The 26,716-nt window shown below is 46.9% G+C and overlaps 1 protein-coding gene across 1 annotated transcript in view; it reads right to left on the reverse strand.

The window, feature by feature from the left end:
• Positions 1-26,716, reverse strand: part of bltp3b (bridge-like lipid transfer protein family member 3B) — a 51,839-nt gene that overhangs the window by 17,228 nt on the left and 7,895 nt on the right. Inside the window, 16 exon segments of the mRNA XM_024147783.2 lie at positions 2,453-2,607; positions 5,348-6,012; positions 6,607-7,374; positions 7,675-7,871; positions 8,175-8,316; positions 8,397-8,506; positions 9,240-9,401; positions 9,613-9,696; positions 9,945-10,131; positions 15,337-15,425; positions 15,428-15,503; positions 17,054-17,194; positions 17,291-17,480; positions 17,675-17,766; positions 21,006-21,044; positions 22,950-23,112. Coding sequence (XP_024003551.1) covers positions 2,453-2,607; positions 5,348-6,012; positions 6,607-7,374; positions 7,675-7,871; positions 8,175-8,316; positions 8,397-8,506; positions 9,240-9,401; positions 9,613-9,696; positions 9,945-10,131; positions 15,337-15,425; positions 15,428-15,503; positions 17,054-17,194; positions 17,291-17,480; positions 17,675-17,766; positions 21,006-21,044; positions 22,950-23,112 — 3,260 coding nt within the window.

The following is a 26,716-nucleotide window of genomic DNA, read 5'->3' on the forward strand; positions in this document are numbered from 1 at the left end:
CACAACTTTGGAGTTATGCTTGGGCGTCATTGTCCATTTGGAAAGACCATTGCGACCAAGCTTTAACTTCCTGACATAATGTCTTGAGATGTTCTTCATATAATCACGTCATTTTCATACTCATTGCCATCTACTGTGAAAGCGCACCAGTCCCTCTGCCAGCAAAGCACCCCACAACATGAGTTGGGATTGTTTCTTAGGCTTGCAAGCCTCCCCTTTTCCTCCAAACATAACAATGGTCATTTATGGCCAAACATCTCTCTCGGGGGGGGGTGGGGGGATCAGAAGCTTCTAAAGCCATGACATCATTTTCTGGAATTTTCCAAGCTGTTTAAAGGCACAGTCAACTTCGTGCATGTAAACTTCTGACACACTGGAATTGTGATACAGTGAATTATAAGTGAAATAATCTGTCTGTAAACAATTGTTGGAAAAGTTACTTGTGTCATGCACAAAGTAGATGTCCTAACTGACTTGCCAAAACTATAGTTTGTTAACAAGAAATGTATGGAGTGGTTGAAAAACTAGTTTAATTGACTCCAACCTAAGTGTATGTAATCTTCCGACTTCAACTGTAGCTCCGAACAACGCAGTAAAACAAGTACGCAATGAACGAGCTATGTTGCGAATACAGTATTTAAATTCACACACAAAACTCCACAGCAAAATGGATAGAATGGCAGGAAATAGGTCCAGACCGGAGTCTGGAATATAAATATATGTATGTGAATGGGGTGTATAGACAGTATGGACAGTATATGAATAGAAAAGGTGTGTACAGCAGTAGATATATAGGATGATCCATGACTACAATACAGTATATACATATGAAGTGGGTAAATCAGTATGTAAACATTATGTACATAGGGCCGCAGTCTCTAAGATGCAGGGTAGAGTACTGGCTGTTAGCTGACTAGTGACAGTGTCTAAGGTTCAGGCCAGGGTACTGGACAGAGGCCGGCTAGTGATGACTATTTAATAGTCTGATGGCCTGGATATAGAAGCTGTTTATCAGTCTCTCGGTCCCAGCGTTGATGCACCTGCACGGTCTCAGTCTTCTAGATGGTAGCGGGAAGAATGATGATCTTCTTGGCCTATGAAACACCGGGTTCTGTAGATGCCCCCGATGATGCGTTGGGCTGACCGCACCACCCTCTGGAGAGCCTGGAGGTTGCGAGCGGTGCAATTGCCGTACCATGAGGTAATACAGCCCTTACAGGACGCTCTCAATGGTGCATCAGTAGAAGTTGGTGAGGGTCTTACATGCTAACCAAACTTGCTCATCGTCTGTGTGCGCGTGTTGATTTTGTCTATCTCCACCAGACGCGTTCAAGACACAGGTTAAAATACCAAAACCTACTGTGAACCAACTATATTAATTTGGGGAGAGGTCAAAACGTAAATGTATCATTCATGGACATTTAGCTAGCTTGCTGTTGCTAGTTAATTTGTCCTTGGAGATAAACTTTGGCTTGTTATTTTACCTGAAATGCATATGGTCCTTTTTTTGAGCTGGATCTTTGTAGAATTTTGACTCATACAAAATCGTGTGTTCTCTACTCCGACAATGAATCCACAGATAACTAACTAGGTTTCCCCTTTTTCTCTTTGATTAGTCTCTCCTTGTTCATCTTTCTTCTGTGGATTTTATATTGCGGTTGGCAACCATCTTTAAGGTGCATTACCGCCACCAACTGGCCTAGAGTGTGGACCTCAATCACCCACGTCGGTATATGCTCCTAAAAACCATTGAGTAGATAGGAGAGGCTGGACTTGCAGCGAGTCAAGCTTCTAAAATAGAGCCAAGTTATATTACAGTGCCTGGTACGCAGACGCCCGTTGACACGCGCGAGCAGTGGATGAAATGATTGAACATGTATATGAACATCTATTTTGCAACGCGGCTGGTTTGGTCAGCATATTAGGGGCCAAGGTTAATTTATTCAGCATCCTGAGGTTGAAGAGGCTTTGTTGCGCCTTCTTCACCACACTGTCGGTGTGAAGGAACTATTTCACATTCTCAGTGAGGAACTAGAAGCTTTTGACTCTATCCACTGCGGCCCCGTCGATGTGGAAGGGGGCGTTCTCTCGCTGCGGCCTCCTGAAGTCCACGATCAGCTCCTTCGTTCTGTTGACGTTGAGGTTATTTTCCTGGCACCACTCCACCAGGGCTCACACCTCCTCCTTGTAGGCTGTCTCATTGTTGTTAGTAAATCAGGCCTACCACTTCTGTCATCAGCAAACCTGATGAATGAGTTGTAGACGCGCATGACCACGCAGTCATGGGTGAACAGGAGGCGGCTGAGCACGCACCAGAGGGGCCCCCGTGTTGAGGGTCAGAGTGGTGGAGGGGATGTTGCTTTCCTTCACCACCTGGGGTCAGCCCGTCAGGAAGTCTAGGACCCAGGGCCTTGTGTGTGTGTGTGTGTGTGTGTGTGTGTGTGGTTCCTACCCCTCTCCAGCAGGCTGTATGTGTCTGTGTCTCCGTCCTCCATCAGGTAGCTGTCTATGGAGAGGTTGTCCAAGGACTGCAGAGACGGAGTCTTCTTCATGTTCTTATAGGACACTGAGAAACTGGACTGGGAACGCTCCCTCATCAGACGCCCACTGGAACACACACACAAACAAGAGTGAGTGTGAGTGGGGGAGAAGAGTGAGGGGAAAGAAAAACAGGAGTACTGTGGACCTCAAGGCTTGGATTTGAATAGCCCTGCGCCCGGTTTCCCAAAAGCATTTTAAGGCTGAGTTCATCATCAGAACCATTGAGCTGTTTCTAACAATGAACTTAGCCTTAAGATGCTTTTGGGAAACCGGGCTCAGGTCTAGACTGTTGACCTAGCCAAGGCTATATGCTACTAGTCACCAGATAAAGGCTACACACACTATTCACCGGGTACACACACACCAACTTGCAGCGTGTAAATGTATACAGACCCACAGATATACACCCAACCACAGACAATTCTACATGCACACGTACAGATACAACACACAACGTGTAACAGATATTTAAAGGAATGCGGACACACACAGACAGACCCATAGCGTGTCTTACATGTTGGAAATAGAATATAGGGAGGTGGACCGGGTGTTTGAGGAGCTGAGCCGGTCAGAAACCACTGACAGACTGCCTTTCCTTTGTAGAGAGAGAACACACACACACACACACACACACACCTTGCATGGGTCAGAGCAGAGGACACACTAAGCTACAGAATAGCAGAGTGAGAAAAACACACACACACACTAAGACAGACGCACACCTTGTATGGGAGCACATTGGACAAGGCAGAAACACACACAAATGAACAAACACCTCTTATGGGTGACAACATTGATATTGTGATGTATAGGGCAGGTACAGTGCTGTCACTGTAGTTACACAGGCATGATGTAGAACCACCTACTGATGTGATGGGACTGACCAAGTAACAGTAAAGTAACATTAAATGGTGGTTTACTAAGCTGGGCATGAATAAGTGAGTAACTGTAATGACATCTGCAAGAAGTATTGTTGTGACTGAGTATTGCAGTAATGGGAGTGACTTAATTTAAAGCTTGTCATAAGTCCTCTGAATGAGTGTCACGGTCTGCCTGACGATTGGCCTGCATTTCCCACTCCTGATCTGCCGACCGGGACATGCACTAAGTTACAGTAAAGATGTTCTTATTGTTTGCTTTGATTTGGAGTGAATCATCACAGTGAATGTTTTACAGAACTGATCGTCTGAATAGCTGAACAATATGTCATGGAAGTAATGGAATCAGTGTTCCTCTGGAAAAATGTGTCGCAGTAGAGGGGAATGGTCTGGAGGTTTCCCTCCCCCACTGTTTTGGGGGTCCTCCCCAGAGAATTTTTATGCAGAAGGACTGAGAAGCTCACTTCTGGTGACTTTTTAAAAGGACATTCTATCAAAAATTATGTTGACACCAACCAAAATATAATTTCTACCTCCAGAAATGAGCCAAAAACATATTGGTAAAATTATTTGTTTAAATTGTAACATAGTGGACCATGCTTATAGCCTATGCATGGTTCATATGATCAGGTATGCTATTAGCAATAAGCATGATCACCTGTATCCCAACTGATGCAGCATAGTGGCTATAAATAAATAGGCTGAAGCATGGGGTAGCCTATATGCATTTACCCTATTGGGCTAATCTGCATTGGGTTAGATAGCGTGGGTGAAATAAATAAAAACTTTTCAAACCGTGGGTCGGCTCGTGGTTCAGAACAATTACATTGCGGGTCGGGAAACATTTTAAAATCAAGTTAATACACTTTCAAAACCCAGGCGCTTGTTGTGTTGTGAATTCCATTCTGTGAGCGGCGAGGCAGACTACCAGTCTACCAGCTAAGCTAAGCACGCATTGAGAGAGTGTGTGGAGCCAGGAACTGTCCCTTATTCGTGAGGTGCTAAAATGTTCTAATTTGTCCACGTGCAGCGCTTATGTTCCCTCTCCCCACCAGATATGTTTTATTTATTTAACTAGGCAAGTCAGTTAAGAACAAATTCTTATTTACAATGACGGCCTACTCCGGACGACGCTGGGCCAATTGTGCGCTGCCCTATGGGACTCCCAATCAAGGCCGGTTGTGATACAACACATTAAAAGTGTATTTTTCCTGGGTAGCCTAGGTTACGTGAAAATGGCTAACATAGGCCTAACCGGAGAAATAAAAAGGTTATGATAAAGGAATAGGCTACATCACCGTGGAAACGTGCTGCGAGAGTGAAATGTCCAGTTTGGAAGGACAACATGGTAGATGAATACACAGCTGGCACAAAGTGCAAACAGGTAGGCCCATTTTCGATCATTCAGTTAATTCTAAGTTATTAAATACATTAATTCAGCGTTCCTTCATTAGACCATACGCAGGCCATATAAAGAGTAAACCGGTGTGGCTGGTAAAAGTGTGAGCAGCCTATAAATGCAGCCGATTTTAGATTCTGGGAATTCCCTCACTATGACACTTGTAACTTGAACGCGCCTCGAGGAATATTTTTCTTGCATAGAACACACAACAAGCCGATTATGTAAATAGATAAACTATTATACTGTGGGGTTGTCAGATTTTGTCTGCAGAGGAAACGTAATTGTGGACTGTTCCAGCATCTTCAAAGTGCACCTCAGTATACATTTTTTTTATGTCCCATATTTTTTTGCCGTGGAGGCAATTATTTTGCCGTGGCGCCACAGCCAAATGACTGCAGTGGAAACACTGAACTGAATACCTGGTCATTGACAGTGGCTACAGGTCTAAATAGCTGGAAAAGGACTGTTACGGTAATGACAGTCTAAATAACCAGACTGTATTCTGATAATGACGGAAGTGAATTACCTGGACATAGACTCAGGCAATCTGGCCCCAGGGTTCTTCTCGTTCCAGTCTTTGGTGGAGAGGGGGTCTGAGAGAGTGGGGTCTGCCCCGGAGGACTCACCCTGCTGGGCTTTACAATCAACTCCGGTCCCCAGCTCCTCTCCCTCAGTCCGGGCCTCCAGGGAAGCCTCTCCCAACTCCTCTGAACTCGATCTCCCTGTCCTCTCGTCAAGAGACACCTTCAGGTTGAGGGCGGAGGCGGGGATGAGAGGGGCAGGGCCTTGCGTTATCCCACCCTCTACCCCTCCCCCACACATAAGCTGGTCCACTGTACAGCTTCCCTTCGTCCCAGCCCCCTCCACGTGGGTTCCTCTATCCCCCCCCTCCCCACCGTCACTCCCAGTCTCCAAGGTGCATCTACTCTCCGAYGGGGACAACTCRGACCCTAGGGGGGAACCAGGACCCTCGGYCTGGGGGACCYGCTTCAAGAYGAGAGCTACCTCRGCACTTTTGAGCAGGATCCCCACACAGGCACTGAAGGGCTGGTGGTCTGGAGYGGGGTCCGATGTGGTCTTTGCCTTGTCTCGTTTGGAGCCCATCCCCTCCAGGTCCTGTTGCAGGGTGTGCTGCAAGGCTTTGATGCTGCGCTGCAGCCGCATCAGGAACATGTACTGCCTGTGGCTCACCTGGACACACACATTATGCTCATAACTACACACACTTCAGTATTCGCAAATAAACAGTGTAACATGTTGGTTCACATCATACGCACACGTCATACATTAATAAAAAGTGGACAAAACATTAGGAACACTTCCCTAATATTGAGTTGCACCACCACCCTTTAGCCCTCAGAACAGCCTCAATTCATCGAGGCATGGACTCTACAGGGTGTGGAAAGTGTTCCACAGGGATGCTGGCCCATGTTGACTCCAATGCTTCCTGCAGTTGTGTCAAGTTGGCTGGATGTCATTTGGATGGTGGACCATTCTTGATACACACGGGAAACTGTTGAGTGTGAAAAACCCAGCAGCGTTGCAGTTCTTGACACACAAACCAGTGCACCTGGCACCTACTGCTATAACCCGCTCAAAAGCACTTAAATATTTTGTCTTGCTCATTCACCCTCTGAATGGCACACACACAAGTGGCATCAATAAGGGATCATAGACTGACCAAGTGAAAGCTATGTCATGAAAAGAAAATGTTCCTAATGTTGTGTACACACACACAGTACAGTGTACAGACATGCACACCAAAATATATGAATCATCACTCACCTGAGCGCTCAAATGCTTTTGTACGTGCACTAACATGTGCATGTCTGCCTCCTTACTGGAAGAGGAAGACGAGGAAGGTGGGGGGATGTTGTCCAGGGACAGTGGCTTGTGAAGCCCGTTGCTAGGCGGCAGCGAGGCCTCTGTTGCCGTGGCGTCCGTAACAGTACTATAGTACTCCTTCAAAAGCCTCTTCCTCTGTAGACGTCCCACAGTATCCACAGGCTCGCTCCTGGCCAGGCCTGCAGCTGCAGAAAGGGAAGTTCTCTGCCCTCTCGAAGCCCCGCCCATTAGCCACTCCTGGTGCTGGGCGTGTCTGACCGGCTGGCACGCCCACAGAGTGAGGGGGAAGGCGTCAACGAAGGGCTGGGGCCGCCCCTTCCCGCCGCGCATCCCCTCGTAGTCCACCCAGAACTGGACAAAATGAACCGCCCACAAGTCTGTGGCAGCTGGCATTTTGAGGGCATCCACGCCCAACGAGGGCGACACCAACCCTTTATACACATTGTGCAACATAGTGTCCTGCTCATGCGCGTGGCGCTGGAAAATGGGGTGGATCACCGGGAAGGAGGTGGAGGAGTGAGGGAAGGAGGAAAAGGAGGTGGAGAAGAACTGTTGTTCTTGGAAGGAGAGGAGTAGGGCTTCCAGGTGGGAGCGGGAGCAGTTGGGGGGGTGGCGGGTGTTGGTGGCCACCATCTCCGAGCATTGGACAGAGACGGAACGGGGGAGGTCCTGGGGATAGGAGGGGTCCCTGTCCGTGGGCACTAACAACTGTGGTGGGGGAGAGAGGAAGAGAAKCACATTATTAGAAAATATACATACWYAGGTCATCAATGTGTACAAGATGACTAATGAGCATKATTTCCAATCTGTTGAAATGTAAAGACRATGCTCTTACAGAAATGGAGTGTGTTGACCTTTTCAYGGGCTTTTTTCACAGCTATGGTAGCGTTTGCATTTCTCAAATGACTGAATCAAAGTGTCCAAGTACTGAATATGAGTGTGTGTGATTTGAACAGCGACATAACATCATGACAGAMWGTGTGGGTGTGTGTCCTTTCTGCCCTCTACCTTGAGCATTAGTCCGTCCACCCTGATGTCGATGTGCTCGTCAGGCTTCTGTTCCTCGTCGTTGAGCTTGTAGAGCTCCATGAACTGTTCCAGGCTCTGCCTCAGGTCCAGAGCAAACAGGTTGCACCACACCAGGCTCCTGGGGTCCAGCACCAGCTGCAGCGCATTCAGCTGCACAAACAGGTTGGGGCAAGGGACTGCAGGAGGTGGGAAAGAGAAGATTATATAATAATCAATGCAAGGGACTACAGGGGAGCGGGGAAGAGAATAGAGGTTGGAAACTAGAAATAAGTGGAGGGGGAAGAGAAGAGAGGTGACGCACTAATGCATTCACCTTTCCCTCAGCACAAACACACCCGATTCACAAACATCAAGTCAAGACTTCAAACAGTTCAATCAGGTGAGTTAGCGCTAGGCTGGAATAAAACCTGTACACCCTGTAGGATGAGGGTCTAGGAACCAAAAACTAGGAACTGAATGAGAGTAGGAACCAATCTTACTGGGGTAGTCCTTTCCGTCAGGGAAGTAGTATTCGGTGAACTCGACGTGGATGGCAGGCATCTCAGGAGGGAGGTACAGGGACTTCTTATTACAGGAGATCATGGCCTTAGGGCTGGAGCGACACTGGTCTGCTGTGGACACCTGATACACACACACGGGATGAGCTCAGTACGCAAAGTGGGTGGATCAGATAGGCACGTCAACTGTGTGCGTGTGCTGACCTGGTAGATGCTGAAGTCAGCTATCCTGAGGACAATGGAGCTGGACAGGAGCTGCGTCTTGGGGGTCTGGGGAGAACTGAGGATACTGGTAGAACTAGTACTGATCTTACCTAGAAAGGAGAGGTGAAGAGGGGGGGAGGGAGAGAAAGAATGGTAGGGAGAATAAGGAAACGGGGAAAAGAAAAAGAGACCCAATCAGACCACCTGCCACACTGACGTCGTCTCAAAAGGTGTGTATCACCGCACACCGCGTGCGCACACCATCGGTTAGGGGGGTACCTGGCTCTAGGCATGAGAAGCAGCACTGTGCCCGCCCCCGTGCCCTCACCCTCTCCCGCGCCCTCGCTCGCACCATGGCTCGTGCCCGCACCCACCCCGGGGGTAGGTCGTCTGGCCCCCTAACCACCACTATTCTTCCTCTTCCTGTCTCGTCCTGCCCTACAGGACCATACACACTGTCCCTAACACTGGAGACACTGGAGGGATACCTGGACACTGGAGAGGGGGGACACAGAACTCAGAGTGACTAGGCAGTGTGATGCTAGGGAAACCCACACTTCACTTCATTCCAACTCTAGGGGCTCTTCTAAAAATTACCCACTTAATGACATCAAGTGTATTCTAGTTCAGTTGAATGTCAACTGTCTAACCAACATAACTCTTCATGGGCTGCTGGGACAGATTCGTATAGTTGTTGAATAAAAAGTGAATCAGGACAGATGCTCCAACACACACCTTTATTGGATTACTATGTTTCAATCACATTGAGGGAAGGTGTGTGTCTGTGTGCGTGTTTACAGTACTCTGTGTGTGTGTGCATGACTGTGCTGCTCTTTTGTTTACCGTGCTGTGGTGAGGTGTGACAGTTGGCCAGGCCCTCCCGGTCTCTCTTGGCGGTCTTCAACATCTCCACATTAGACTTGAACTCCTCCAGTAGACTGCTGGCCCAGCCCTCCCTGGCCTTAGTGGCCTCACTGTACTGCATCCAGTGGAGACAACTCTCACCTGGAGACAGAGAGATGAAGGGGAGAGGACAAAAAGCAAGAGACGAGGGAGAAACCGTTGTCTAAGTACCTACTCGTCACTAATAGAGATGGTATACAGACAGAAAAAAATATATATTTTGTGGTGTTGAGAAAGTAGAAAGATCACTATTACTCCCATCAGCTGTGTGGCAGTTGGAGGGAGGTTGTGTATAGGATGTGGTGGTGTCTACCTGCTCTGTGGGAGGGGTAGTAGTCCAGGGTAATGTGACTGAAGGAGAGCTGCATGGCCCCACCAGTTATCCTCTTATTGATCACTGGAGAGAGGGTTGGGAGGGAAGGAGGGATGCATGGAGGGAGGGAAGGAGGCAGAAGTTAAGGTAACGCACATTGGACCTTGTGCGTCAGAGCCCAACTTGATGTGTAGGTATCAGACAGTCGGTCAAACATCTGTCTGAAGTTTGTGTGAGATATGTGTGTTTTACATTTGTATGTGTGTATTAGCTGGCGTGTCTATGTGCTCTGTGTGTGTGTGTGTGTACACGTGTCATACGTCTGTGTGTACCTCTGTCCTTGGCGTGTATGTCGTCACAGATGTGCAGGTCGAGGTGTGTAATCTGCAGGTGGTGGGAGGTCTCACACACGTCGAAGGCAGCGAACAGATTTGCCATGGTGGCGCTCTGGTCAGCCGCTGTGCCTGACGACACCTGCTGGCTACGCATCTGCTGGGCTGAAGGGGGCGCCGACGACTCCTAGATACAGACCAGAGACCATAAAAACTACAGACACAGACGCAGATGCAGACACAGATGCAGACACCGGCACAGAGACATATGGAGATGCAGAACGACACAAATGGACAAAGATCATTTTTATTTTATGAGCCCGACACAAAGGATATACTGCTTCTCCAAGACCAGGCCCAAATCCCTGTCATTCGCATGAAGAACAGACAGAAATACAGGGGGAGGAGATCAGGGTGCCTTGTGAGAATTTGTTGGCAAGTGGGTAGCCCACCTCTGCCAGCCTTTCTATTGGCCAACGTGCAATCACTGGAAAATAAGATGGATGATCTCCACTCGAGACCATATCCCAACCAGAAGCCACATATCCCAACCAGAAGCTAGCTAAAGGCTAGAGCTGCCGCTTTCAAGGAGCAGGAAACTAATCCGAACGCTTATAAGAAATCCGACAATGCCCTCAGACGAACCATCAAAAAGGCAAAGCGTCAATACAGGAATAAGATTGAATCCTATTACACCGGGGCTCTGACGCTTGTCGGATACGGCAGGGCTTGCAAACTATTATAGACTACAAAAGGGAAGCACCACCGAGAGCTGCCCAGTGACGCGAGCCTACCAGACAAGCTAAATACCTTCTATGCTCGCTTTGAAGCATGCAACACCTAAGCATGCATGAGCGCGCCAGCTATTCCGGACGACTGTGTGATCTCAGGTCAACATTCACAAGGCTGCAAGGCCAGACGGATTACCAGGACGTGTACTACGAGCATGCGCTGACCAGCTGGCACGTGTCTTCACTGACATTTTCAACCTCTCCCTGACCGAGTCTGTAATACCTACATGTTTCAAGCAGACCACCATAGTCCCTGTGCCCAAGAAAGCGAAGGTAACCTGCCTAAATGATTACCGCCCCGTAGCACTCACGTCGGTAGCCATGAAGTGCTTTGAAAGGCTGGTCATGGGCTCACAACAACAGCATCCCGGAAACCCTAGACCCACTCCAATTCGCATACCGCCCCAACAGCTACGCAGATGATGCAATCTCAATCGCACTCCACACTGCCCTTTCCCACCTGGACAAAAGGGACACCTGTGAAAATGCTGTTCATTGACTACAGCTCAGCGTTCAACACCAAAGTGCCTACGAAGCTCATCACTAAGCTAAGGACCCTGGGAATAAACACCTCTGGAACCTGGACTTCCTGACGGGCCACCCTCAGGTGGTAAGGGTAAGCAACAACACATCTGCCATGCTGATCCTCAACAGGGTGGCCCCTCAGTGGTGCATGCTTAGTCCCCTCCTGTACTCCTTGTTCACACACGACTGCGTGGCCAAGCACGACTCCAACACCATCATTAAGTTTGCTGATGACGAGTGGTAGGCCTGATCACCGACAACAATGAGACAACCTATAGGGAGGAGGTCAGAGACCTGGCAGTGTGGTGCCAGGACAACAACCTCTCCCTTAATGTGAGCAAGACAAAGGAGATGATCGTGGACTACAGGAAAAGGAGGGCCGAACACGCCCCCATTCACATCGATGGGGCTGTAGTGGAGCGGGTCGAGAGTTTCAAGTTCCTTGGTGTCCACATCACCAACAAACTACCATGGTCCAAACACACCAAGACAGTCGTGAAGAGGGCATGACAACACCTTTCCCCCTCAGGAGACTGAAAAGATTTGGCATGGGTCCCTAGATCCTCTAAAAGTTCTACAGATGCACCCTCGAGAGCATCCTGCCCGGTTGCATCACCGCCTGGTATGGCAACTGCTTGGCATCCGACAGTAAGGCGCTAGAGAGGGTGGTGCGTACGACCCAATACATCACTGGGGCCAAGCTTTCTGCCATCCAATACCTATATTTATTTAATTAATTTTCTATTTTACCTTAATTTAACCAGGTAGGCCAATTGAGAACAAGTTCTCACTTACAACCGCGACCTGGCCAAGATAAAGCAAAGCAGTTCGACACAAACAGAGTTACACATGGAATAAACAAACAGTCAATAACACAACTGAAAAGTCTATATACAGTGTGTGCAAATGAGGTAAGATAAGGGAGGTAAGGCAACAAATAGTCCATAGTGGCAAAATAATTACAATCTAGCAATTAAACACTGGAGTGAAAGATGTGCAGAAGATGAATGTGCAAGTAAATATACTGGGGTGCAAAGGAGCAAAAAAATAACAGTATGGGGATGAGGTAGTTGGATGGGCTATTTACAGATGAGCTATGTACAGGGGCAATGATCTGTGAGCTGCTCTGACAGCTGGTGCTTAAAGTTAGTGAGGGAGATATGAGTCTCCAGCTTCAGTGATTTTTGAAATTCGTTCCAGTCATTGGCAGCAGAGAACTGGAAGGAAAGGCGGCCAAAGGAGGAATTGGCTTTGGGGGTGACCAGTGAAATATACCTGCTGGAGCGCGTGTTACAAGTGGGTGCTGCTATGGTGACCAGTGAGCTGAGACAAGGTGGAGCTTTACCTAGCAAAGACTTACATATGACCTGGAGCCAGTGTGTTTGGCGACGAATATGTAGCGAGGCCCAGCCAACGACAGCATACAGGTCGCAGTTGTGGGTAGCATATGGGGCTTTGGTGACAAAACYGATGGCACTGTGATAGACTGCATCCAATTTGCTGAGTAGAGTGTTGGAGGCTATTTTGTAAATGACATCGCCGAAGTCGAGGATCGGTAGGAGAGTCCGTTTTACGAGGGTATGTTTGGCAGCATGAGTGAAGGATGATTTGTTGCGAAATAGGAAGCCGATTCCAGATTTAATTTTGGATTGGAGATGTTTAATGTGAGTCTGGAAGGAGAGTTTACAGTCTAACCAGACGCCTAGGTATTTGTAGTTGTCCACATATTCCAAGTCAGAACCGTCCAGAGTAGTGATGCTGGACGGGCGGGCAGCGATCGGTTGAAGAGCATGCATTTAGTTTTACTTGTATTTAAGAGCAGTTAGAGGCCAAGGAAGGAGAGTTGTATGGCATTGAAGCTCATCTGGAGGTTAGTTAACACAGTGTCCAACGAAGAAGAAGTATACAGAATGGCGTCATCTGCGTAGAGGTGGATCAGAGAATCACCAGCAGCAAGAGCGACATCATTGATGTATACAGAGAAGAGAGTCAGCCAGAGAATTGAACCCTGCGGTACCCCCATAGACTGCAAGAGGTCCAGACAACAGGCCCGCCGATTTGACACACTGAACTCTATCTGAGAAGTAGTTGGTGAACCAGGCGAGGCAGTCATTTGAGAAACCAAGGCTGTTGAGTCTGCCGATAAGAATGTGGTAATTGACAGAGTCGAAAGCCTTGGCCAGGTCGATGAATACAGCTGCACAGTATTTTCTCTTATCGATGGCGGTTATATCGCTTAGGACCTTGAGTGTGGCTGAGGTGCACCCATGACCAGCTCGGAAACCAGATTGCATAGCGGAGAAGGTACGGTGGGATTTGAAATGGTCGGTGATCTGTTTGTTAACTTGGCTTTCGAAGACCTTAGAAAGGCAGGGTAGGATAGATATAGGTCTGTAACAGTTTGGGTCTAGAGTGTCTCCCCCTTTGAAGAGGGGAATAACCGCAGCAGCTTCCCAATCTTTGGGGATCTCAGACGATACGAAAGATGGTCGAACAGGCTAGTAATAGTGGTTGCAACAATTGCGGCGCATAATTTTAGAAAGAGAGGGTCCAGATTGTCTAGCCCGGCTGATTTGTAGGGGTCCAGATTTTGCAGCGCTTTCAGAACATCAGCTATCTGGATTTGGGTGAAGGAGAAATGGGGGAGGCTTGGATAAGTTGCTGTGGGGGGTTGAGGGCTGTTGACCGGGGTAGGTGTAGCCAGGCGGAAAGCATGGCCAGCCGTAGAAAAATGCTTACTGAAATTCTCAATTTTGGTGGATTTATCAGTGGTGACAGTGTTTCCTAGCCTCAGTGCAGTGGGCAGCTGGGAGGAGGTGCTCTTATTCTTCATGGACTTTACAGTGTCCCAAAACTTTTTGGAGTTTGTGCTACAGGATGCAAATTTCTGTTTGAAAAAACAAACCTTTCGCTTTCCCAAATGCCTGTGTGTATTGGTTCCTAACTTCCCTGAAAAGTTGCATATCGCGGGGGCTATTCGATGCTAATGCAGTACGCCACTCGATGGTGTCAGAGGCCAAAAAAATGGTCAAAGACTCCAGTCACCGAAGTCATAGACTGTTCTCTCTGCTACACGCACGGCAAGCAGTACAGGAGCACTAAGTCCAGGTCCAAAAGACTCCTTAACAGCTTCTACCCCCAAGCCATAAGACTGCTGAACAATTAATCAAATGGCCACCTGGACTATTTACATAGTGAAAAACAAAGGGGTCGTCAAACTCGACTAACCTGTACACCCGCACATTGACTCAGTACCGGTACCCCCTGTATATAGCCTCGGAATTAATATTTTATTGTGTTACTAAATAAACAAAAGTTAAAAATAAAGTAAATATTTTCTTAACTATTTCTTGAACTACATTGTTGGTTAAGGGCTTGTAAGTAAGCATTTCACGATAAGGTCTACACCTGTTGTATTTGGCACAGGCACAAATTGATAAGATTTTTATCAGCGAAGGAGTGTGCAGTGCTCATCATTCTCACCAGCAGATGGCATAGCCTGCCACATGTAGGTCAGAATGCTCAAAGCCCAGTTTGAGCCAGTACATGAATAATGGAGCGAGAGAGCAGCGAGCGAGAGAGCAGCGAGCGAGAGAGCAGCGAGCGAGAGAGCAGCGAGCGAGAGAGCAGCGAGCGAGAGAGCAGGGAGCGAGAGGACAGGGAGCGGAGAGCAGGGAGCGAGAGAGCAGGGAGTGAGAGGCCATATGGCAGGAGGACCGCACAGAGAGAACCAAACATCCTTTCCTGGAGCACAAGGACTAATTACCAGACCATAACAGAGCGAGAGAGATGGGGGGGAAGAAAGAGGAGGGAGAGAAAGATTTGGCATCTACTCTAAGTGTGGACAGAAGGTTACACGACTGGGGCAAATCATTTCTCCACTGTAAGTCTGTCTGACAGAAGAGGAGTGACTGAGCTCATAGCTAGCTGCTTCAGTTAAGTAAGTGTGTGTGTGTGTGTTATGTGTCTGCCTACCTGTGTGCGTTTCCTGGCCTGTGTGCCCACGTGTGTGTCTACCTGCCTACGTGAGTGAGCGTGTTGTGTCCTTGCCTACGTGCGCCTGCATACGTGTGTACCTGGTCCTCGGTGGCCATGCTCTTCCTCGCTGAGCAGGACTTGTCCATGGCCCCCGCTGATGACTTGGCGTACTGGACCATGGCTTTGACTGGGAGTCAGTCAGCACCCACAGCAGGTCATCTAGGATCAGGATCAGCTTAGAGGCCACCACTTTACAGTCCTTGGACTGGAGATAAACACAATCTACATAGATATACATACAAAAGACATTAATACTCATACAAAAGACAAACATTAATACTCATTATATATAGACCACACACACACACACACACACATGCTTAATACAACAGGATACGGAACACACCACAATTCAGTCCTTCATCTGAAGATACACACATACTTCTTGTGTTGAAACCAAAACAGTGTATTCAACAAATGTGCATTCATCAATGGGTGATCTATAAAAAAATCATCAGCACTACAGAAAAAACAGACACTCCATATCCATGACACTGACTGACTGGAGAAAAAACAGACACTCCATATCCATGACTGACTGACTGGAGAAAACAGACACTCCATATCCATGCTGACTGACTGACTGACTGGAGAAAACAGACACTCCATATCCATGACTGACTGACTGATGAAAACAGACACTCCATACATGGCTGACTGACTGACTGACTGGAGAAAACAGACACTCCATATCCATGACTGACTGACTGATGAAAACAGACACTCCATATCCATGACTGACTGACTTGAAAACAGACCACCCATATCCATGGCTGACTGACTGGAGAAAACAGACACTCCATATCCATGACTGACTGACTGCGAGAAAACAGACCACTCCATATCCATGCTGACTGACTGACGACTGGAGAAAACAACATCCATATCCATGACTGACGACTGATGAAAACAGACACTCCATATCCATGGCCTGATGACTTGACTGACTGACGACTGACTGAAAAAACAGACACTCCATATCCATGACTGACTGGAGAAACACAACACTCCAACCCAATGGCCTGACTGATTGACTGACTGACTGGAGAAAACAGACACTCCATATCCATGGCTGACTGATTGACTGACTGACTGGAGAAAACAGACACTCCATATCCATGGCTGACTGATTGACTGACTGACTGGAGAAAACAGACACTCCATATCCATGACTGACTGGAGAAAGTACATACTCAGCACACAGTCATCTGGTACATCTTTGTTTTCACACACACAGACAAAGGAGTGTGCATACAACCCACACACACTTATCTGTTTAAACACACAGTGGCTGCAGGGATTGCTGGTGTGTGAGATAAAGATCTGTTTACTGAAGCTAATTCTGCAGGCTGTTGGCCCACAGTGTTCTCTATTCTATTAGACCAAGGACTGTTCTGAGTGCGTGTGTGACTGCGCCGTGTGTGTGTGTGTGTGTGTGTGTGTGTGTGTGTGTGTGTGTGTGTGTGTGTCGTACCCGTCTCTTGAGGGCAACTGATCTTGGACTGGTTGGTGATGAGGCGGATGTGTGTGCGTGTCCTACCAGTCTCTTCAGAGTGGCACTGATTTTGGGTCAGTGTGTATCAGTGTGTTGTGTGTGTGCGCTTCCGTGAGTGTGCGTCCTACTGGCCTCTTCAGAGTGACATCTAATCTTGGACTGGTTGGTGATGAGGTTGGTGTGTGTGTGTGTGTGTTGGCACCTAAGTGTGTGTCTGTATTTCCTTGCCCGCATGTCTGCATGTGTGTGGCGTATTGTACCCGTCTCTTCAGGGTGACTCTGATCTTGGACTGGTTGGTGATCAGGCGGATGGGGGCACTCAYCATCTCGTTCTGGGCACTCTGGATGGCGTCCGCCTCGATGCGGATCATCTGCCAGCTGATCTCCTTAAACGTCAGMATCTGAYGGYCYCACAGGTAGCCATGGTTACACACACACACATTGGGTTACCGTGGTTACARWCACTTCCATGCCATGTGTGTATGCAGTGCACCCACCTCTCCTCTGTGTGGGTCCTGTATSCGTGTGAAGCGYAGGTCTGACAGGCTCCAGCTGGTGTTGACYGAGTAGACCTGCAGCTGGCTCAACTCAAAGGAGGCGTTGAACGCCTTGGCACTGATCTTCACCACGATGGAGTTGATGGACAGAGAGATGCCCTCCACCACCTTCTCAGCAAAGCCATACTCACTGGGGGAGTGGGAGAAGAGGAGGAGGTAGGCAATTGAAGGCTGGATTTGGATGAACTGAATGCAGGTGTTTTTTAGTAAAGTATTTTTCAGCCCCATCGCACGTGAACAGACAGACAGACACCATACACTTACTCACTCATGCACACACAACTACCCTCTGAAAGGGGGGAGAAAAAGAGAGCCAGCTCCCACCTTTGCCCCGAGGCCGTTGCTATGGGAGATGGGCCGTTGGGAGGGCGGGGCTCATCACAGGTGCTCATCTCCATTACCACCTTGTCCAGGGTCTGGGAGACAGAGATGCAGACGATTACTACACACACACACACACACACCAGGGCTAGACATTAACGGTTGTCTGCTTGCCCGTGCAAGTAAAAAAAATTGTCGGACATGAAGAACATAGATTAAGTTGGAATGGACAAGAAAAGAAAAAAAGGTTTGTGATTTTTGCACAATGAGGCTACTCCCATCAGAAGTGGATGAGTGTCATCCAGATACAGTGTGTAGCACACTGGCCTCAATCTCTGCAGAGCACTTCAGAGGAGAATTATTGTAGGCCTTTAATGACAGGCACGTGCGGTCTTTCAATAACAGTCACGAGATGTGTTTTTGAGATCAAAGCGAACATACCCGTGTTTGCACATTTGTTGATATTTATTGCTAATTAATGATTTATTTGCCCAGTTATAGCTAATTTTTTGTCAGCAATGCAAATCCTAGAAAAGTCATGGTGTTCACATCACTTGCGTGTGCCAGTGGGCCGTTGCCAGAGGGGGGAGAGAGAGAGGCATTTGTGCAGCAGGTAAAATAATAAGTGTAGTTTGTCTGGTTAACTATACTGAACAAAAATATAAAAGGCAAGATGCAACAATCAGGAAATTAGTCAACTGAAATAAATTCATTAGGTCCTAATCTATGGATTTCACATGACTGGGCAGGGGCAGAGCCATGGGTGGGGATAGGCCCGCCCATTGGGAAGCCAGGCCCAACCAATCAGAATGAGTTTTTCCCAACAAAATGGCTTTATTACAGGCAGACGATCCCGCAGGTGAAGAACCCGGATGTGGAGGTCCTGGGCTGGCGTGGTTACACGTGGTCTGAGGTTGTGAGGCCGGTTGGACGTACTGCCAAATTCTCTAAAACGACGTTGAAGGCAGCTTATGGTATGGAAATGAACAGTCAATTCTCTGCCAACAGCTCTGGTGGACATTCCTGCAGTCAACATGCCAATTGTACACTCCCTCAAAACTTAAGACATCTGTGGCCTTTTATTGTCCCTAGCAAAAGGTGCACCTGTGTAATGAGCATGCTGTTAATCAGCTTCTTGATATGCAAAGGAGAAATGCTCACTAACAGGGATGTAAAAATGTATACTTTTTTTCAGCTCATGAAACCAACACTTAACATGTTGTTTATATTTTTGTTCAGTGTAGATGGCCAATTCAAAACATATTGTAGTTGGTCTGGTTATCTCGCTAGTTAGCTATTAGCATGTATTAAATGTCATTGTCATGTCCGATGTCCTAAAATAACTTTCCACCGGCACTTGTGTATACAGTGATCCCTCGCCACTTCGCGGTTCACTTATCGCGGATTCGCTATTTCGCGGATTTTCATAATGCATTTTTTTTTTTTTTTTGGTGCATTGTGCTCTGCATTCTGATTCGCTAAAAACTCACTCCCGCTTCTTGTATCAAAACATGCTACGAATTGTGCTATCATTTTGTCGTCTCGTGCAGTTATGTGTACGTACATAAAACAGCTTGYCAAATTTACATTAAGTTGGCCAAATTATCTTGTAATTTCGAACATCTCCTAAACCCATAATGTCGACGAAACGGCCTACACGTGAGTCACTGTATTTGTATACATGTAATAGTTGCTAATTGTAAAAAAAAAAAAAATTTCCATTTCGCGGATTTCACTTATCGCGGGTCATTTTCGGAACGTAACCCCCGCGATAAACGAGGGATTACTACCGCAAATGGCCGACACACAGTTGATACAGGTGCATAGTTGATGAAACCAGTGCTGCATACTCCAAGTGAAAAACAGTCACAAACGCACAAAATTGGCTGGGATTCTCCTCTATTCAATACTGGCCATGTAATTCTGACAATTTTAAATATATATTCTTAGAATAGCCTAATTGACAAGTAACTACTCTGTCAAGATCTCCCCTCAATACTGAATATTTTTGCCTTATAAATAGATAAACATCTTAGTTAAGTACCTCGCCCACCTCAGCCATTTGATCCCTGGTTTATTGAATGAGGGAATTATTTTATAGACATAAAAAGTATTTGGTTGTAATTGTAACGTTGCAGGATGGGCCAACCATCCTCCAGGAGATTCCAAGAGAGCTACTGGGTGTGCAGGCTTTTGGTCCAGCCCTACTCGAACACAACCCTATGTAAAAATATCTGCTGCTCAACAGGACCTTGATAAGCTGACTCTGGTGTTTGAACAGGGTTGGATCAAAAGCCTGCACACCGGCCTCCCGAGTGGCGCAGTGGTCTAAGACACTGCATGGCAGTGCTAGGTGCGTCACTAGAGACCCGGGTTCAATCCCGGGCTGTATTACAACCGGCCGTGATCGGAAGTCCCATAGGGCAGGGCACAATTGGCCCAGCGTCGTCCGGGTTAGGGGAGGGTTACTTGGCTCATTGCGCTCTAGCGACTCCTTGTGGCGGGCCGGGCGCCTCCAGTTGTCAGGTGAGCGGTGTTTCCTCTGACACATTGGTGCTGCTGGCCTCCGGGTTAAGCGGGTGGGTGTTAAGTAGCGCAGTTTGGGGGGGTCATGTTTCGGGGGGACGCATGACTCGACCTTCGCCTCCCGAGCACGTTGGGGAGTTGCAGCGATGAGACTAAATAAAAATTGGGGAGAAAAAAGGGGAAACATTTTTGTTCTAAACAAACTGCACTCCCAGTAGCTCTCCAGGTGGAGGGTTGACAGAGCACGTGTTTTATACAGTAACTCTCCAGATGGAGGGTTGACGGAGCACGTGTTTTATACAGTAGCTCTCCAGGTGGAGGGTTGACGGAGCACGTGTTTTATACAGTAGCTCTCCANTGGAGGGTTGACGGAGCACGTGTTTTATACAGTAGCTCTCCAGATGGAGGGTTGACGGAGCACGTGTTTTATACAGTAGCTCTCCAGATGGAGTGTTGACGGAGCACGTGTTTTATACAGTAGCTCTCCAGATGGAGGGTTGACGGAGCACGTGTTTTATACAGTAGGCTATCAGGGCAGTATTTTACTTTGTGGGGAGTTAAGTGCCTAGCTCAAGGCCACAACGGCAGGAGATGGTGTATAATACATGGGATCAGAGAGCAGCAGCCTTCCATTGTCAATACCAGTGATAATAATGAAGGTTATTTTGGTTCCTTGCGTCATACAACACAATCCTCAGTCACCTTATTTGCCCATGATGTTACATGCCTTTTTTTATTTAGGGGGGGGAACAAGTGGCTAAAACAGTTGTAACGTGTCAGCAATAGGGGGAAGGAGGGCAGAACTTACCAGAGAGATGGGGTGGGTCTTCAGCTTGGTCCATGGGATCTGTCAATGAAGACAAGGAATTAGAGTCAGCCAGTCAAGCCCAGAATAGTGACAGTAATATTGGTTCAATATCATACACCTGCAATCTAGTCGGCCCAACAACATCGGCACAGCCAAAATATGATCATATTTTCTTGTATTTAACCTATGTGCTAAATAGTCCCATATTCCTTATATATTTTTCTGAAATACATATGAATGTGTCTATTCCTGAAATAAATGTAATCGCTGTGAATGTAAATCAGCTGAAATTAATGGAATTGGGCCACTCCAAGAGAATAAATCAAGGAGACAGTCTAGAGAAGCAGTCAGAGTGCCAGCACATTCCACTCCTCCCCAAACTACACTAATCCCTCTGAGCGGACCCTCTTAATCATGCCCGTGTCAAATCAAATAGCTTTTACGCCAAAGAGTAATCTGCAGATTTGGGCATGTTCATCTTCCCCCACGAGTGACTCCCCGTTAAAAGGCTATAAACACTGAAATAAATATTTAGATAAGTGGCGCTAATTGAATTACTACACTAAAACTGTATTTGACTTCTTCAGTCATTGTACTGAAATGGTTTAGCAGAGCCTGCACATGTAGGTGAGGTTGGAGCAGAGATTTAGACAAGGAAATGAACAGTTTTTGGGTGCCTGAGTTGTGGGTTTGTGTGTCCCCGCTCCAATGAGGATGGGCATGTGTATTGTAACAGAAGATGGTGTGCGCAACTGTATGCGTGTTGGCATCTAAATCAGACAGGCTATAGAAGAAATCACTCTAAGAGTTAGAGGAGTTAAACTACAGCTGGGGGACTCACACACCCTCTTTTTCTCTCTAGATCAGTGGGAGCTATTAGCTGCAGGTTCCGCTAGGCCCAAGCCCACTGGTCCTCCCCGGCTAAGTGGGCCCAAGCCCACTGGTCCTCCCCGGCTAAGTGGGCCCAAGCCCACTGGTCCTCCCCGGCTAAGTGGGCTAAGCCCACTATTTCACTGTTCCTATTGGCTAGATGACCAGAACTCTGTGACGCACTGGCAAAACGCCAAGGACTAACGTGGTGGCCTCTAAGCTGATCCTGATCCTAGATGACCTGCTGTGGGTGCTGACTGACTCCCAGCTCAAAGCCATGGTCCAGTATGCCAAGTCACTCAGCGAGGCCATGGACAAGTCTGCTCAGCAGAGGAAGAGCATGGCCACCGAGGACCAGGTACACAGACGCGCATGCAAGCACGCATTACCTCAATGATTGGGCCATTACGACTGCAGCATTGCACCAAGGACAATGCACAGCGAGTGTGACACATCAATAAAGCTAAGTTAGTGACACTCAATGGGCCTCGTCTAGGAAAACAGCCAGACAGACTTAACTTAAGGCAATTTCAGAAGACAAAACTTTATCCTTTCACAGTTTCATCGCTGGGCGGCTCCCCACTCTACTTGTTAGAATATATTGCCTGCTATGTAAAAGGGAAGGTCATGAGACAGGGATAAGATGAAGTTCCGAGACAGCAGAGATAAAATACAAGAGAGAATCATTAGCGCAAAGAAAACAGAGGGGGTTTCAGAAGAGGAAGGAGAATGCTGGTAGTAGAGACCTGAGTAACAGAGTTTGTTGTTATGCTGCTCCATTCACTCCAGCGAGTGTCAGATGATGTGTGCATACAGACATTCACACACACAGTTCCTCTCAGCGGTGGATATAGAAGTGCACTATCATTACGATGGAGACAAGGGAGAATGAAAGAGAGTGGGAGAGAGTGAGATTGGGGGTGAGAGAGGGTGGGCAGGGGGAGAGAGATGAGGTAGCAGACAGTAAAATTGAAATATGGACTAAGATGGTGGGGTCCATCTGAGGAGCGGGACAAAGGGCGAAAGCACTGCCCAGAGTGCAGGTGTGTGTGCGCATGTCTCCCTCTCTCTTACCCGGATGGCAGCCTTGTTGCAGCCCACTTTGTTGATGGCCAGCCAGGTGGGCAGGTCCAACATGCTCTGCAGTACCTCCTCATCCAGCTCCAGGTTGGTGAGCTGGCCCTCGCCCTTCAACGTGCTCAGGTTGATCTTGTCTGGGGACAGGTTCTTAGCAAACCTGCAGGGGGAGGAGGAAGGAGGGGAGAGGAGAAAATGAGTATTGTTGTTATTCATTCAACATCAAGGAAAGAAGCCCTTAACATACATCATCATAACTACAAATACAAGACACCCTTGCTTTTGGGAGGGAGAGACTAAGCTTAAGATAGGAGAGAGAATTGCATTTAACCTGTCTTTATTGGCACAATTCATTAGAGTACAGTCCCCCTCTCTCCCTTACCACCAGGGAGAAGAGAGAAAAATAAAGGCAGTTGGCACACAGTTCGGACACTCATCCGACAAGAAAGATAATGGACAAGGAAAGAAAGACAGAAGAGAGAGGGATAGTCTAGAAGAGACAAGGGAGCCAACCAAATCAGCCTGTTAAAAGTGGTGAGCAAACTTTTGTATTTTTTTTGTTGATCAATTAATTAGTTTTCTGTAAAATAAATTTAACAGACTTTCTGCATGCTTATTGGGAAGGGCACTCAACATGCTCAGCACTGACAAATTACTGATGTTTAGCTGAAAGAAATTGATATTAAGAAGATAGTGGGAACTGTTTTGTTAAACTTCAGTGCAGCTTGATGTCATTGATCATAACCTATTGCTAAAAAAAACTTAGGTGTTATCGATTTGCATGATCTGCCTTATTATGGACTGAGAGTTACCTATTTAATAAAACTCAGAGGGTTTTCGTTAATGGAAGCCTATCTCATTCAAATTAATTTCAGTGTGGTGTACCGCAGGGCAGCCTGCTAGGGCCATTGTTTTCTGTTTTTACAAATGACCTTCCACTGACCTTGAATAAGGCCTGTGTGTCAATGTACGATGACGACTCAACAGTATACACGTCGGCTACAACAGTAAAATAAATAACTGACACTCTTAACATTGATCTCCAGTCAGTTTTAGAATTGGTAACTAGCAATATGCTGGTGCTAAATATCAAAACTAAAAGCATAATTTTGGGGAGAAATTACTCTCTCAACGCTAAACCTTGTTTAAATCTATTATTGAATAATGCGGCAAGTTGAGGAGACTAAACTGCTGGGTGTAACCCTAGATAGCAAGCTGTCATGGTCAAAACATAGACTCAATGGTTGCTAAAATGAGAAGAGGTCTGTCCAGACAGATCCTACAGGCCCTAGTTTTGTTGCACCTTGACTACTGCCCAGCTGTGTGGTCATGTGTGGCAAAGAAGGACATAGATAAATTGCAGTTGATTCAGACCAAAGCAGCACGTATCACACTTAGATGTACAGAGGGTGAATGTCAGTAACATGCACGTCAATCTCTCCTGCCTCAAAGTTGAGGATAGATTGACTACATCAGTATTGGTCTTTGTGTGAGGTGTGATGTGTTGAAGGTACCGAACTGTCTGTTCATGCAGTTGGCACACAGTTTGGACACTCATCGGTACAACACAAGACATGCAATCAGGTCTCTTCAAAGTCCCCAGGTCCAGAACAGAGGCTGGGAAACGCAGTGTTAAATAGTCATGACTACATGGAACTCTGCCACCCCAGGTAACTCAAACTAGGATTAAAAACAGATAAAAAGAACACCTAACTGCACAAAGGGGCCTGTGGAGAGACAACCATTTTTTATATACATCTCTTGAATTGTAATTTGCACTGTACTATGTATTAGACCTAGATATTGTGCATACACTGATATGTAGGTTAGGTGGGATGTTTTAAATGTATGTATTTCAGTCCTTGACTAATAATGTTCTGTACTAGGTCATGTTTCATGTGGACCCCAGGAAGAGTAGCTGATGCTTTTTCAGCGGCTAATGGAGATCCTAATAAATACCAGTACCCAGAGGAGGCCAGATAGTAAAACAGAGAGAGATGAGGTAGGCCTATAGGCCTGTTATGGAACATTATAGAGTTCTGCTGAAAGTCAAATTACAGACTTGGAAAAGAGACAGTGACATGTCTGCTGCCTCTTAAAACAACCGTACTCACGGGTGTGTGTGAACTTTAGGGTCACACTGTCTCAACTGTAAGGGTTTCCCAACTCGTATCTTTCATCAGAGGTAGCACAGCCAATGAGTGTGTGTCCTGGGTGCGCATGGGTGGGTTCCATCGCTAGGCCCCGCTCAAAGCTCCAACACACACTGTGCCCAWGACCTTGTGCCATAGTCCCTAGACTCCCTAACACAGTTTGTGGTTAGTAGTTAGCCAAACACCCACATACCAGGCAAAAGGTCATTGTCCTAATTACTGTTTACAGATAAAGAATTCCCAGTAACTCAGACAGATTTTATCAATCCACATTACACACAACAACCTGTGTGTGTTCGTACACCACAAGTGTGTGTGTCCATATACAGCCTGTTTGACTACGTTAACTCTCATTTTATCGATCTACATTACACCACAACCTAAGCACGACGACACACTGTCAACACACACACAAATGTTATTGAAGCAGACTGCCACAGTTTGACTGCTGTAATCTTGTTAGCTACCTGGTTGGCAGGCAGCTAATCTGACACAGATAGAAGCACCGTGCTCTTAAATAGGACTAGATCTAAAAGCTCCCAACTGTGCTGCAACATTCAGCCAACATTTAAATAACATCCTTTAACCAATATTTTAATAACCGCTAGACAGATTCACAACTCTGATACAACCGATGGCCTGGTAACTTATATAGCATGATTCATTTGTCCCACATCACAACCCATAGGCTATACCATATTGAAGACAATAAGATGAAGTAACCCTTACACGCTGATCTGAGGTCAGATTTCACGCTTCATCCAACTGTTGAGGTTAGGATTGGGGAGGGTAAGTTGATCCTAGATCTGTGATTTGGGGCAGCAACTCCCTTTCTAGTAAATTATTCATCTAGTCAAGACTCTCAGCAGAGCGTGCGGAGCAGAGGGACAGTGTGAACGGGCCACACACACGCGCGCGCGAGAGAGCTCTGGTACAGCGAACTCTTATACTTCGATCAGTTGTGTTGCTGACTGTGGCCATAAGGAAGTTGCAAGATCCGATCAGCTTCTCTGGCCTATCGCACTCACTCCCACACAGAATGACTGGAAACAGCTCATTAAACTTCCCCTGTACCTACCTCATTCCTGATCAAGCTTTTGTTTAGGTAGTTCCCTTAAATGGGCTAACCTTTCTAGGAGATCTTTTTGAGCTTTTTCTAATGTAGGTTACTTTTCTGCCGACTGGGTTCTACAGTCGTGGCCAAAAGTTGAGAATGACACAAATATTAATTTTCAAAGTCTGCTGCCTCAGTTTGTATGATGGCAATTTGCATATACTCCAGAATGTTATGAAGAGTGATCAGATGAAATTGCAATTAATTGCAAAGTCCCTCATTGCCATGCAAATGAACTGAATCCCCAAAAAAACATTTCCACTGCATTTCAGACATGCCACAAAAGGACCAGCTGACATGTCAGTGATTCTCTCGTTAACACAGGTGTGAGTGTTGACGAGGACAAGGCTGGAGATCATTCTGTCATGCTGATTGAGTTTGAATAACAGACTGGAAGCTTCAAAAGGAGGGTGGTGCTTGGAATCATTGTTCTTCCTCTGTCAATCATGGTTACCTGCAAGGAAACACGTGCCGTCATCATTGCTTTGCACAAAAAG

Source organism: Salvelinus sp. IW2-2015, linkage group LG3 (genome assembly GCF_002910315.2).
Source record: "Salvelinus sp. IW2-2015 linkage group LG3, ASM291031v2, whole genome shotgun sequence".
In the NCBI taxonomy this organism is placed as follows: domain Eukaryota; kingdom Metazoa; phylum Chordata; class Actinopteri; order Salmoniformes; family Salmonidae; genus Salvelinus; species Salvelinus sp. IW2-2015.